Source organism: Mauremys mutica, chromosome 2, assembly GCF_020497125.1.
Source record: "Mauremys mutica isolate MM-2020 ecotype Southern chromosome 2, ASM2049712v1, whole genome shotgun sequence".
Classification (NCBI taxonomy): domain Eukaryota; kingdom Metazoa; phylum Chordata; order Testudines; family Geoemydidae; genus Mauremys; species Mauremys mutica.
Window position 1 is genome coordinate 262,855,960 of NC_059073.1, and position 12,429 is coordinate 262,868,388.

At 48.0% G+C, this 12,429-nt stretch overlaps 1 protein-coding gene across 1 annotated transcript in view; it reads right to left on the reverse strand.

The window, feature by feature from the left end:
* Nucleotides 1-12,429, reverse strand: part of MASTL (microtubule associated serine/threonine kinase like) — a 53,802-nt gene that overhangs the window by 17,894 nt on the left and 23,479 nt on the right. Inside the window, exon 9 of the mRNA XM_045002799.1 lies at nt 10,777-10,915. Within this exon, the coding sequence (XP_044858734.1) occupies nt 10,777-10,915 (139 nt within the window). The remainder of the gene's footprint in view (nt 1-10,776; nt 10,916-12,429) is intronic.

Consider the following 12,429-nt stretch of genomic DNA (forward strand, 5'->3'; position numbering starts at 1 on the left):
AAATGTATAGTACGTTACTTCTAAAAATGAAACCTACATCTATCTCTGAGTTGTAGAGACTATGTATTAAGGTTATAACAACCAACAAGAACACACTTTTATGTAGAAATCCATGATTAAATTGAGTCTTCCTGACTAGTGATTTAATCAAATCTACCCTGACTATTGACAATGTTGGAGGAGCCTGCCTTTCTGAGGTGGCTGACAGAGACCTTGAGCCCAGCCCCTGGGCTTGGTGGTATGCCCACAGGGTCCAGAAGGGCCACTGTGCCAGCACCTGTCATTGAGGTGGCCAGGACATTGTAGGGGACTGCTCCCACTCCTCCTGTCTCGATTGATGCTGGCTCTGTTTCGACATGTACGATTCCACCTCTGAATCCGAAGATGACTCTGTTCTAGGTGACCATTGCAGTTCCAAATGAGGCAGTGGCGGAGAGTGGTGCCACGGGGAAGATGACTAGTGATGCATCATGGCCATTTTGCCCTTGGAAGGCACAGTGCTTCTTTGTGGTGCCAGGGACTGTGAAGCTGTCATAGCTATGAGGCCCGTGGTTCCCTTGAACCTGTCCAGGGTGGAACGAAGATTCAACTCCTCCACCCGGCTCTCCCGTGCAGGGGAGTCCACCAGAACCAGAGTCGACGGACCTCTCTGCGAGGCCAGCATTGACAGTGCTGGTTTAACCTGAACAGGGGCTGAGTGTCCCAGCGTGGGATGCACTCCGCTAAATGCTTTTGCACTCCACTGCTCTGGTTGTGGGCAAATGCCCTCTATCAGATTTCTTCTGCTTCTTCTGCGTCACCAGTGAATGCGAGCGGTGCTGAGTAACCGCACTGAAGGTTTTCAGTGCCAAGGAGTGGTGGTGCCTAGGGTCTCTAGACCCCAAGTCTCTTATCAGTACTGCAGACTCTCTCACGGAAGCCAGTGCACGCCGCACCGAAGTGCCAGGTTTCAAGTCTGACACAGGCTGGCTAGGGATGGAGCGCTGACTCCATAAGGAGCAATTTTAATCTAAAGTCCAGTTCCTTTTTGGTTCTTGGGTGGAAGCCTTTGCAGATTTTGCACCTGTCGGTCTGGTGGGCTTCTCCCAAGCACTTTAAACAAGAGTTGTGGGGGTTGCCTCTGGGCATAGGCTTCTGGAAGGACCAACCTGGCTTGAACCCTTGAGACCAAGACATGCCTTGGCCCCTGGGAGGGGAAGAACATGGTGGTGGGGGACCCAAACAGGAACTTATCTAACTTACTATAATACTATTTTTACAACACTAATTATTTACAGGCTACAAAAAGAAAACCGCTTGCTATAGCAAGAGAGAGAAGCAGCTCCAATGACCATCACGAGCATTAAGAAGGAACTGAAGAGGTGGTGGGTTGGAAGGGACCTATATATGCTGCCATAAAGGTGCGACTCCAAGTGGTTACACAGTTGACCCAACAGGTACTGCTAGGGGAAAAACCTTCCAACGACTGTGCACGTGGCACACACATCAACTTGGAATCTACATAAGCAAGCACTCGAAGAATATATCTTTCTTAGTTGCTGCTTGTTAACTCATTTCACCCTCTAACTCGGAGAACTTCACAAATACAAATAGCAGAAGCCAGACAAAATTTTATTGGGTCTTCAAGTATATGGGATAAAATTAAACAAGTAAGGTGCCTCATTGATACTACGTATGGAAAGCTAATCTTTAAATTTTTAAGCAAACACAATTTTATAGGTCAGAACCTTAAAGAAATGCCAGTGTAAAATATACTCTAATTACAAAAAGTAAATCACACTAAGCGTTTTAAGTAAAAAGAATAACTGAACAGGAAGCTTATCCTTCTTGTCAATGTTAATATGTAAAGTTGGGCTGAAATTTTACTTTACCACTAGAAAGCAGTGGAAATCAGGACTGCTTCTAATTGCAAGGCAAGTTCTATAAATTAACTGTTGATTCAACAGCTAATTTAACCAAACCTAGATATATTTAGAGGAAGGATGGTATTTAGCTAATGCACTGAGAGTCAAGAGTTCTGGGTTGAAGACCTGGCTCCACTGAAGTCAGTGGGGCCTGGATTTCACCACTGGTTCCTATTCCTAGGTCTGCATTGATTTCCTGCATGGTCTTCAGTAAATCGTTCTGAAAAAAATGGTTACAAAAAGTTAGTAACCATGGTAGGTGTGTGCATGCCACATGCACAGTTGCCAGAGATTTTTCCCTTAGTGGTATCCACAGGACCAGCTCTAGTGCTCTCTGGAGCCACACACACATGCTCTGGTATAAGGGATGACGCCGGTTCCACACTTTCACAGTTCCTTCTTGCTGGTAACTCCAATGGCAGGGTGGGCCATGGAACAGACATGAGCAATGCAACTTGAAGAACAATAGTTATGAAAGGTTAGTACTTTTTCTTCTTTGAGAGTTTGCTCATGCACATGCCATGCTAGGTGACTCACAAGCAGTTCCCCTGGAGGTGGGCTTGGAGTTCATGGACATGCTGATTGCAACACTGCTCTCCCGAAACTGGCATGGTCATGGGCCTATTGTGGGATGGCGTAGTTGGATGCAAAGGTATGAACTGACGACCATGCTGCAGTTCTGCAGATGTCCTGGATTGGTACCTGTATGAGGAACACTGCTGATGAAGCCTGAGCTCTCGTGGAATGAGTGGTCATGATGGCCAGAGGCGGGACCTTTGCCTGCTTGTAGCAAGCTTGGATACAGGCGGTTAGCCAGGACAAGATTCTTTGGGATGATGCAGGTAACCCTCTCATCTTTTCCGCTATTGCTACAAAGAGTTGCATAGACTTGTGGAAGGGCTTAGTTCTCTCAATATAAAAGACCAGGGCCCACCTAACCTCTAATGTATGGAGAAGACATTCCTCAGTGGTCTTGTGAGGTTTTGAAAAGAGGACAGGCAGAAAAATGTCCTGGATGTTATGGAATTACACCACCATCCTAGGTAGGAAAGGGGGCGCAGCTGGACCTTGTCCTTGAAGAACACCATATAAGGCAGTGGGTCTCAAACTTTTGTACTGGTGACCCCTTTCACACAGCAAGCCTCTGAGTGCTACCCCCCCTTATAAATTGAAAACTTTTTAATATATTTAACACCATTATAAATGCTGGAGGCAAAGCAGGTTTGGGGTAGAGGCCGACAACTCGTGACCTCCCATGTAATAACCTTGCGACCCCCTGAGGGGTCCTGATCCCCAGTTTGAGAAACCCTGGTATAAGGGCTTCTGATGTCAGTGCTTTGATCTTGGAGACCTTTCTGGTCAAGGTGATCAGCACCAGGAAGGCGACCTTCCAAGAGAGAAGCAGTAAAGAATAAGATGCCAATGACTCAAAGGCGGGGGAGGGGGGGCCCTGTGAGCTTCAGCATGACCAGGTTTAAGTCCCTTGGGGAAACTGGGTCACAAACCTGAGGGTAGAGTCTTTCCAAGCACTTGAGAAACCTGATCATCATCTCATGGGAGAACACTGAGCTGCCCTGCACTGGAGGGTGGAAGGCCAAGATGGCTGCCAAGTGAACCTTAATAGATGAAGTGGATAATCCAAGATAGACTGCAGAGAAGACCAGGATGGTGTAAGATTCCGTTCAGAGGCCCAAGTGAAATATTTCCACTTAGCTAAATAGGTAGTTCTGGTGGAAGGCTTTCTGCTATCTATCAGGACTTGCTGAACCTGTATTGAGCAGGCCTGCTCTTCAGGGTTCAGCCATGCCAGCCAGGTGCAAGGAGGCGAGGCTGGGATGCAGCAATAGGCCGTGGTCTTGTGAAATCAAGTTGGGATGGTGTGGGAGCGTGAGTGGAGCTGCCACTGAGAGGTCCAGAAGCATGCCGGACCAATGTTGGCATGGCCACGCCAGAGCTATCAGGATAACCTTCACCTTGTCCCTCTTGTTCTTTAAGAGGACCTTGTACGTCAAGGGGATCGGTGGGTAGGCAGTCTTCCCACGAGAGCAGGAAGGCATCAGAGAAGGATCCCCTGGTGAGACCATGCAGCAAACAGAACTGATGGCATTTCCTGTTCTGTTTGGTGGTGAACAGATCCCTCCACCTGGGGACACTCCCACTTCCTGAAGATGAGACATTGGTGACCTCTGGGTGAAGAGCCCACTCATGGTGAGAGGAAAAGCATCTGCTGAGGTGACCCGTCAGTGCATTCCAGGCTCTCAGGAGATGTGACACCTTGAGATGACTGGCGTGCTTTTCACAGAAGTCCCAGACCTGGAGGATCTCCTGACAAAGGGCTGAAGAGCGAGCTTCCCTCTGCTTGTTAATGTAAAACATTGAGGCCGTGTTATCCCTCAAGACCTCCACCACCCTGCCTGAGATCTGGGGAAGGAACCTAGCAAGCCAAGCATATTGCCCTGAGTTCTCTGACATTTACATACAGGAAGAATCATAGAATATCAGGGTTGGAAGGGACCTCAGGAGGTCATCTAGTTCAACCCTCTGCTCAAAGCAGGACCAATCCCCAGACAGATTTTTAACCCAGTTCCCTAAATGGCCCCCTCAAGAATTGAACTCACAACCCTGGGTTTAGCAGGCCAATGCTCAAACCACTGAGCTATCCCTCCAGTTCTTCCTTGGACCAGAGGCCCTGAAATTGTCGAGGTGGGCTTCCCACCTTAAGTCTGACATGTCCGAAACCAAGGTTACTAACAGATACAGGGCGGCAAAGGGTACCCCCTTCATTATAGAATATGAGTCTCTCCACCAAGTCAGTGAAGCTAGGATGGGAAGTGGAATTGTGAGTACCAAGTCCAATTGGTGTCTGCCCGGGGAGTAGACTAACTCCAGCCACATCTGTAGGGATCTGAATCATAGCCGCTTGTACTGCACCACATAGGTACATGCCATCATGTAACCCAACAGTTTGAGGCAGACCTGGGCAGTTGTAAAAGGATGGGCTGCGACCTGGGTGATCAGGTCTGACATAGTTCGGAATCTGGCCTTTGGTAAATAGGCCGTGGCCAGGTGGAGTTGAGCATTGCCCCGATGAACTCTATTTTCTGGACCAGGACCAAAGTTGACTTCTGCTCGTTTATTAACAGACCCAGTGCCTGAAAGGTGACTCATACTATGTCAATGCTGTGCTGAACCTGGACCCGTGAGAGGCCTTTGATCACCCAATCTCCAAAGTAAATATAGACTTGTGCTCCTTGATGTCTGAAGAAGGCAACATACACTTTGTGAAAACTTGTGGGGCTGCCAACAGGCCAAAGGGAAGAGTTGTGCATTGGTAGTGATGTTGGCCCACCATAAACCTGAGGAATCTCCCATTTCCAGAGAAAATGGAAATGTGGAAATAAGCGTCCTTCAAACCGAGGGCAGCATACCAGTCTCCTGGATCCAGGGAGGAATGATGGAGATCAGGGATACCATGTGGAACTTCAGTTTCTTGAGATATTTGTTGAGGCTACAAAGGTCCAGGATGGGCTGTAGACCCCCTTGGCTTTCAGGTTTAGGAAATATTGGGAGTAAAACCCCTTCCCTCTCAGGTCTTTAGGATCCTCCTCTACACTCCCACACGTAAGAGGGCTTGCACCTCCTAGATGATAAGCTGTTTGTGAGAAGGGTGCCTGAAGAGGGACGGGGGTGGGAGGGCGGGGTGGATGAAAACTGGAGGATGTAACAGACTGTTATAGGGCTGATCACTCCGCAGTCTGATGTTATGTAAGGCCACACTGGGTGGAAGGGGGGATACATTTGGAGCCGAGTCTGGTATACCATCCTCGGGTGTACCTTTGAAAGGCCTGCCTGGCCCTGCCGGGATACCTATGTGAGCCCGACTGAGAAGCTGAGGCAGAAGGTAGGTTGATGGTATAGCCCTTTGCCTTTCTTTTGTAGGGCTCCTGCCTGGGAAGTGCCAGAAACCTAGGAGGCTGCTGAGGTCTGAAATGATTCCTTGAGGCTGGGGGTGTGTAAAGGCCCAAGGAACAAAGCATGGCTCTCAAGTCTTTGAGGTCATTAAAGTTGGAGTCAGTCTGTTTGGAGAACAGAAGGTATCCTCGAAGGAGAGGTCTTAGATGGACCGCTGCACTTCATGAGGTCCAATAATTGGCGCCACAAGTAGCGCCTCATGGTGACAGATGACAATTGTTCAGACTGCTGAGTCAGCCGTATCCTGAGCTGCCTGGAGGGAGGTCCTAGCCACCATTTTGCCTTCTTCCAGGATGGCCATGAACTCCTGCCTTGACTCCTGTGGCAGGGAGTCCTTGAACTTGGCCATTGAGTCCCACAGGTTAAAATCATACCTCCCCAGCAATGCCTGCTGGTTAGAGATATGTAGCTGGAGGCTGCCAGTTGAAGAAACCTTGCATCCGAACAGGTCCAATTTTTTTGAGGTAGGGCTCAACGGCCCTATCTGTCCCGCTTGTTTGCGACCAACATCATCAGAGACCCCGGGGGGGCCGATGGGAGCGAGTACAGGGACTTGAACTGGCTGGCTGGTACATAGTACTTCTCTGCCCTTTTTGAGGTAGGGGGTAGAGGTGAAGGGATCTGCCACAGCTCCCTGACAGGTTTCAGTGCCATCTCATTAACTGGTAGGGCCACTCTGGAGGGAGCTGTTGCAGCCAGCCTATCAATTAAGCTGTGCACAGACTCCTTCAGATCCTCAGCTTCCAGTCCCAGGTTTGTGGCGACCCGTTTCAGGAGCTCTTGATGGGCCCTGAAGTCATCTGGCAGAAGCAGGTTACTAGGGCCTGCGATCACCTCATATGGAGATGACTAAGTAGAGGCTAGCACTGGAAGAGGGGCTGCTTCTTCCTTCTCCACCTGCATCACTTCCATTGGGGCCACTTCTGGGACCTTGGTAGTCAGGGTCCAGTGCCAGGCGGAATGAAACAGTGGCTCACCTCTTGGACACCACTGAGTATGACCGATGAGAAGGGGCCCCAGTACTAGGGAAACCCTCATGGGTTCCAATACTGCCACTGCATTGGTCAGTGGCCCGGTGGTCAAGCGCTAACTGGGGGGCCGCTACCAAAGTATGATGCATAGATTGAGTACCGGTATTTCTTCAGCAGGATTCCCCCTCAGACTCTGAAGAGGATTCTTCTCTCAGAGACCATTACGGTGCCATACCCGCTTCCGCCTTCAGGTGGTGCTGGGGAACCAGTGACAGATGATGGGTCGGAGACCGCTGCAGCGGGATCATGGAGGGTTTTCCTCTGGACACTGTTGTGATGGTTGGTGCGCCAATGGAATGCACCGACTCTTGATTCCTTCTATCCCCAGTAGCCCTGGATGGCAGGGGGCTTTGAGGATGGGCAGGATTGAGAGAGGCATCAAATCCTTTGCTGCCTGGAAAGCCACCAGAGTTGAAGGGGCCTGCAGGCTCAAAATTCCATGACGGCTGCCAGGAGTTAGAAGTGGGATCCAGACCGGACATGGTGCTATAGGCACAGTTGCTGAAGCAGACTATGGCTCTAAGGAGGATGAGCAGACCAGCATAGGTCTCACTGTGTCAGCCACTCCCGCTTGTCCCTCTTCAACATCGGAGAGCACTCTCTCTTGGTTTGCTGTTTCTTATACCTCTTCCTTGGAATCAGAGGTGGAGAACGGTGCTGGGAAGAGCATGGTGCTGGTGGAGCACTTCACATGGAAACCAAAGTGCTCAGCACCAATTCAGAGCAACTTGGCTCCGAGGCTGCTCTGAGGGCTGCTTCCATGAGCACATGGTGTCAAGCCTCTGCAAATCTGGCACATCTCTTTAATGTAAGCTTCCCCGAGGCACTTTAGACAGTGAGAGTGCAGGTCACTGACTGGCATGGGCTTGCCGCAGGACGTACACAGCTTGAAGAATGGGGACCGGGGCATGCCCAGCCCTTGGGACAAGAGTCCCCCAACGACAGGGACCACTATATACACTAATACTAACTAATAGTTATATACTACTATACAATAGACTACAAAGTCCAAACTACTGAGAAAGCATTGCAAGAGCACGAGGGATCATTCCAAGCAACCATCCCAGGTGGTAAGAAGGAACTCAAGGGGTGTGGAGCCAGCGGCATCCCTTATACCTGTGCATACACATGCAGCTCCAGAGGCACTACAGCCGGTCCTATGGATATCCCTAAGGGAAAAATTTCCAGCAATTGTGCACGTGGCATGCACAGACATCTATCGTGGAATGGACATGAGCAAGCACTAGAAGAAGAATCTTAGTTTCCCCTTCATTAAATGCGTAGGTCAGTGGTCCCCAACACGGTGCTCACGGGTGCCATGGCGCCCGCCAGGGCATTTATGTGCACCCGCCTAGTGCCCAGCAGGGGAGAGAGGCTGCAGCCCCACACCTGCCAGGGACAGAGAACTCCGGAGCTGCAGGCTGCGGGCACCGGTGTTCTCTGTCCCTGGCAGGTGCAGGACCGTGGCTTAAGCCGGACAAGTCGCGGCCCCGCGCCTGCCGGGGACAGAAAATTCCGGGGATGCTTGAGGCAGCAAAAAGCTGAGAGCCGGCCCTGGCCAGAGCCCTGCCACTGGAGAGCCAGAGCATCATCCCCTGAAGCCGAGCCCGGGCTGCAGCGGCGGCGAGGGGCTCCTGGAGTGTGTGAGGAGCCGGGGAGGGAGGGAAGCGGGGCCCGGGATGCAGGGAGGGAGGAGGGGTCCCCAGGGCAGCGCGGCATTTCCCTGCCTGAGTGGACTGTGCAGGACACTGCCGGGCTGGGCAGGGGGCATGGATCCCGGCTCGTGCACTGATGGGGCGAGTGGCTGGGCAGCCCGAGCTGCCAGAGAGCTGTCCCCAGACTCAGCCTGCCGCGCACCTCCACCACCTCAGCCCCATGCTGCTTGCCCCGGGCCCCCACAGCGCCAGGAGCGGGGAGAGGCAGAGCCCGGCTCCAAGCAGGGCAGCGAGGGATACTGCCCTGCCAGGGGTCCCCTGCGGCTCAGGCACCTAGGGGCCAGTGTCCATCCTCTCAGTCTGCCTGCATGGGGCTGGGGAAGCAGCTGTCAGCGCCTGCCCCTCTCAGCCCTTGCGCCCCCATCCCGCTCGCAGCCTCTTCACTTGTACCTCCCCCCCTCGCTCCTTTGCTGAACCCCTTCCCCTTGTACTCTCCCTTCACCCACACCTCTCCCCTTATACCCTCCCCCAGCCCTCTCCTCCCACACCTCCCCCTTCCCCTGCACCTCTTCTCCCGCAACCCTCCTGATACCCCCTCTCCTCCTCCACCAATACATCACACCCCGCTTTCCTGCCCGTGTAGAGCCCCCAAGTACCCCCACACCCACTCCTCTGCCTGAACCCTCTTTACTAGATCCCCAGCCCTTTCCAGGTACAAGGTTTGAGGGTTAGTCCCTATACCTTCCATGTGCATTTGGGTGTGAGTGGGGGAGGGGGAAAGCCCAAGGCTGGGGTGGGGGGCAGCCAAAGATTTTTTTGCTTGGGGCAGCAAAAAATCTAGAGCTGGCCCTGCGGCAGGTGCGGGGGCCGCCTAGTGCCCAGCAGGTGAGAGAAGCCGGGACCCCGTGCCTGCTGGGTACAGAGTACTCTGGGGCTGTGGGCGCCGGTGTTCTCTGTCCTCGCGGCTTCTCTCTGGCTTCATATATTATGTAATATTAAATGATGTTTTTCGTATTATTTAATGTACAAATACAAAATAAGCCTTGAAAAATTGTTGGTGCCCGCCACACTCTTCTGAAAACACGAATGTGCTACTGGTCACAAAAAGGTTGGGGACCACTGGTGTAGATTATGCCGCATAATAGGAATATTGAGATTTAATGTTTGTAAGGTGTTTTGAGATCCTGGGATGGAACACAGTGTGAAAGTAGAAGTGCAAAGTATTACATCATTCTTATTTAGGAAATATTTGTTTAGCTATTTAAGTTATAATGTTAAAAGAATAACTAGTATTTTAATTGTATTGAAACAATGTAGTTTAGTTGTATAGTAGAACTTCACTGTCATTTATGTATGAACGGGTGATTCACAAATTAATGGCCTCCTTGTTTCTCAATGCAGATTTAATAGCAGAGCTCCATATAAGGTCTGAAATCACTAATAATTCATTAAGTTTACAAAATATACTACAGAAAATCTACTAGTATACTATTCAGTAGCAAATAAAAGTACAATCATAAAATGAATTCAACGCATTTTGTGATGTATTAGCCTTGTTTTTTGTTTTTAACTGTGCTTGTTTGCTTCCTTGCTAATTTGCAAGATTAATTTGCAATTTGTCTCTGAGGCAGTCTTTCCATTGACTTGGATCAGACCCCAATTATTAGTGAAGATTAAGGTGATATTTTGTTTTCTTTAAGAAGTCTTCAAATCTGTTACCATTTTCCATTCAAAATAAAGGTGGCTACACAATCAGCCTGCCTGAATATTCAATGGAAATATTGCACTGAATCAATATGTATTTTTATGGTTTTCATTAAATCCACAAGTTGGCTCTCTGATATAAATGGAATGAAACTTATTTTATTAGAAAATATGATTGCAAAAACCACTTTTCAACATCCCTCTAATTCTGGACTAGATTTTGAAAATAACCAAATGCCTAATCCAAAATTAAGGAGCAAAGGCCAGGTTTTTAAAGGTATTTATGCATGTAAAAATGCATATAGGTGTGCACCTAGGTATATTTTCAAGAGCTCCTGGCATCTAACTCCCTTTGAAATCAATGGGAATTAGGCATTTTTGAAAATCCACCTAAACACCTATCTGCATCTTTAGGCACCTAAATACCTTTACAAATCCAGCCCTAAGTATCTACAAAATGTGTTTTAAACATCAGTCACATTCTTGCATTTATAAAAAAGATATTCTTACCATGAGGCTTTGCTAATAGCAACTCAGGTGCCAGGTAGTCTGGGGTTCCTAAAATGCGTTCACCTTCCACTGGGGCAGCCCCTCTTCTTACACTCTTTGGAGTCCTATATGGTGTGTCAGCATTTCCCTGATTAGGTGTCTGATGCCAAAAAACAGAGAAAAGATTTCAAATACAAATGTCATACAAAGAGCCAATAGTCTATGTCTCTTCCCAGTAAAAATACTGGCTAGGACTGCAATTAATTTAAGATTTATGTAATTCATATGAATCAAAGATACATCTTACAACTTGTACATTAATAGTATTTTATTTCCAAGTTCCAAAAAGTGTGCTTATTGCCCAGTCTTCACACAACAAATTGCAGTCAGAACTGCAACAGGTTTTGCATCTTTTTTTTGCTGAATGAATTTCAACTACCCCAAAGCATAAGAATTAGTGAGTCCCATTCCTTCACTATAAATGAGAATTCTTCCTGAACAATTGCTCTAGTATCATAGAGTCATAGAAAGCAATTTCCCTTAAAGAAATGTAACAATATCAGTCTTCTTACAGACTGCCATTAGAATGACTCCTCCCACTATGAATCTCAAAGGTAATTTATACAGGGGATTGTCCAGGTAGCCTCAGCTTTTAGCAGTGTGCACTCAATAGCTAGGCTAAAGTAGATATATATAAATATGTATTCAATATATCTTAAATTGTAACGCTCATCTAAAAACTAGAATTTGGCATCATGGGATTCCACAGCTATTACATCCCAGATTTACTCTGTTTATATGTAATATGGCTTTTGTTGTTTTTAAGTTGTCTGCCCTGTTGACAGCCTGGGATCTGGAAGTCAAGCTGGGTTCTTTGAGCTATATATTCATCTCCAGTAAAAGATTTTGCAGGTGGAATTCTGCCCAGTATTAAACCTGTGTGAGTCTTACTTTCAGTGGGGTTGCACAGTGCATCATTTGAAGACAATGGGATTTCAACTAATTGCCCTAAAATGGTACTTCATTAACAACTGTTGACATATGAGCTTGAAGATAATCCAATACGTGCTCCATAGCTATACTGGCACTTAACGATTGACAGAGTAAAATCATCTTGTTTTAGTGGAAAAAAGTAAGATGCTACTGAATAAACACAGTGTGTGTTACATAATCACTTTTCAGAATAAAGACTCCCGTAAGTCCCAAACATGTAGCCCTCACTTGATCCCTAACTTTATCTTTGATGCAATAGTCCAATGCACACTAAGCTTACTGTCATATTAGCAACAGAACCTGCCCATCAGAAGGCACATAGGTCCCATTTTAATACTAGGTTGACTTCACAAGATTCAGTTTTACTACATAAAATTCGATACCTAAATGTACAGCCTAAAATTATTTAAAAAAATCTGTAAGACCATCTTGTACAGAAGATAAAGCAGTTGCTGCCCTAACTGTCCAGGCTGAACTCTATTCTACAGCTAAGTTTCATGGCTGATGTGATTTCACAGTAAAGCAGGAGCTAGCAATCCAAAAAAAGGCCAGATATTCACAGGAAAGAAAAAGTGGGTTTTTTAAAGTTAACACATTGAAGTTAGTTTCCTTTAGTCTGCCAGGGGCATTCAGCACATACTGCTAACACTGAGAACATTTTAACAATACCCTCTCTCCTAG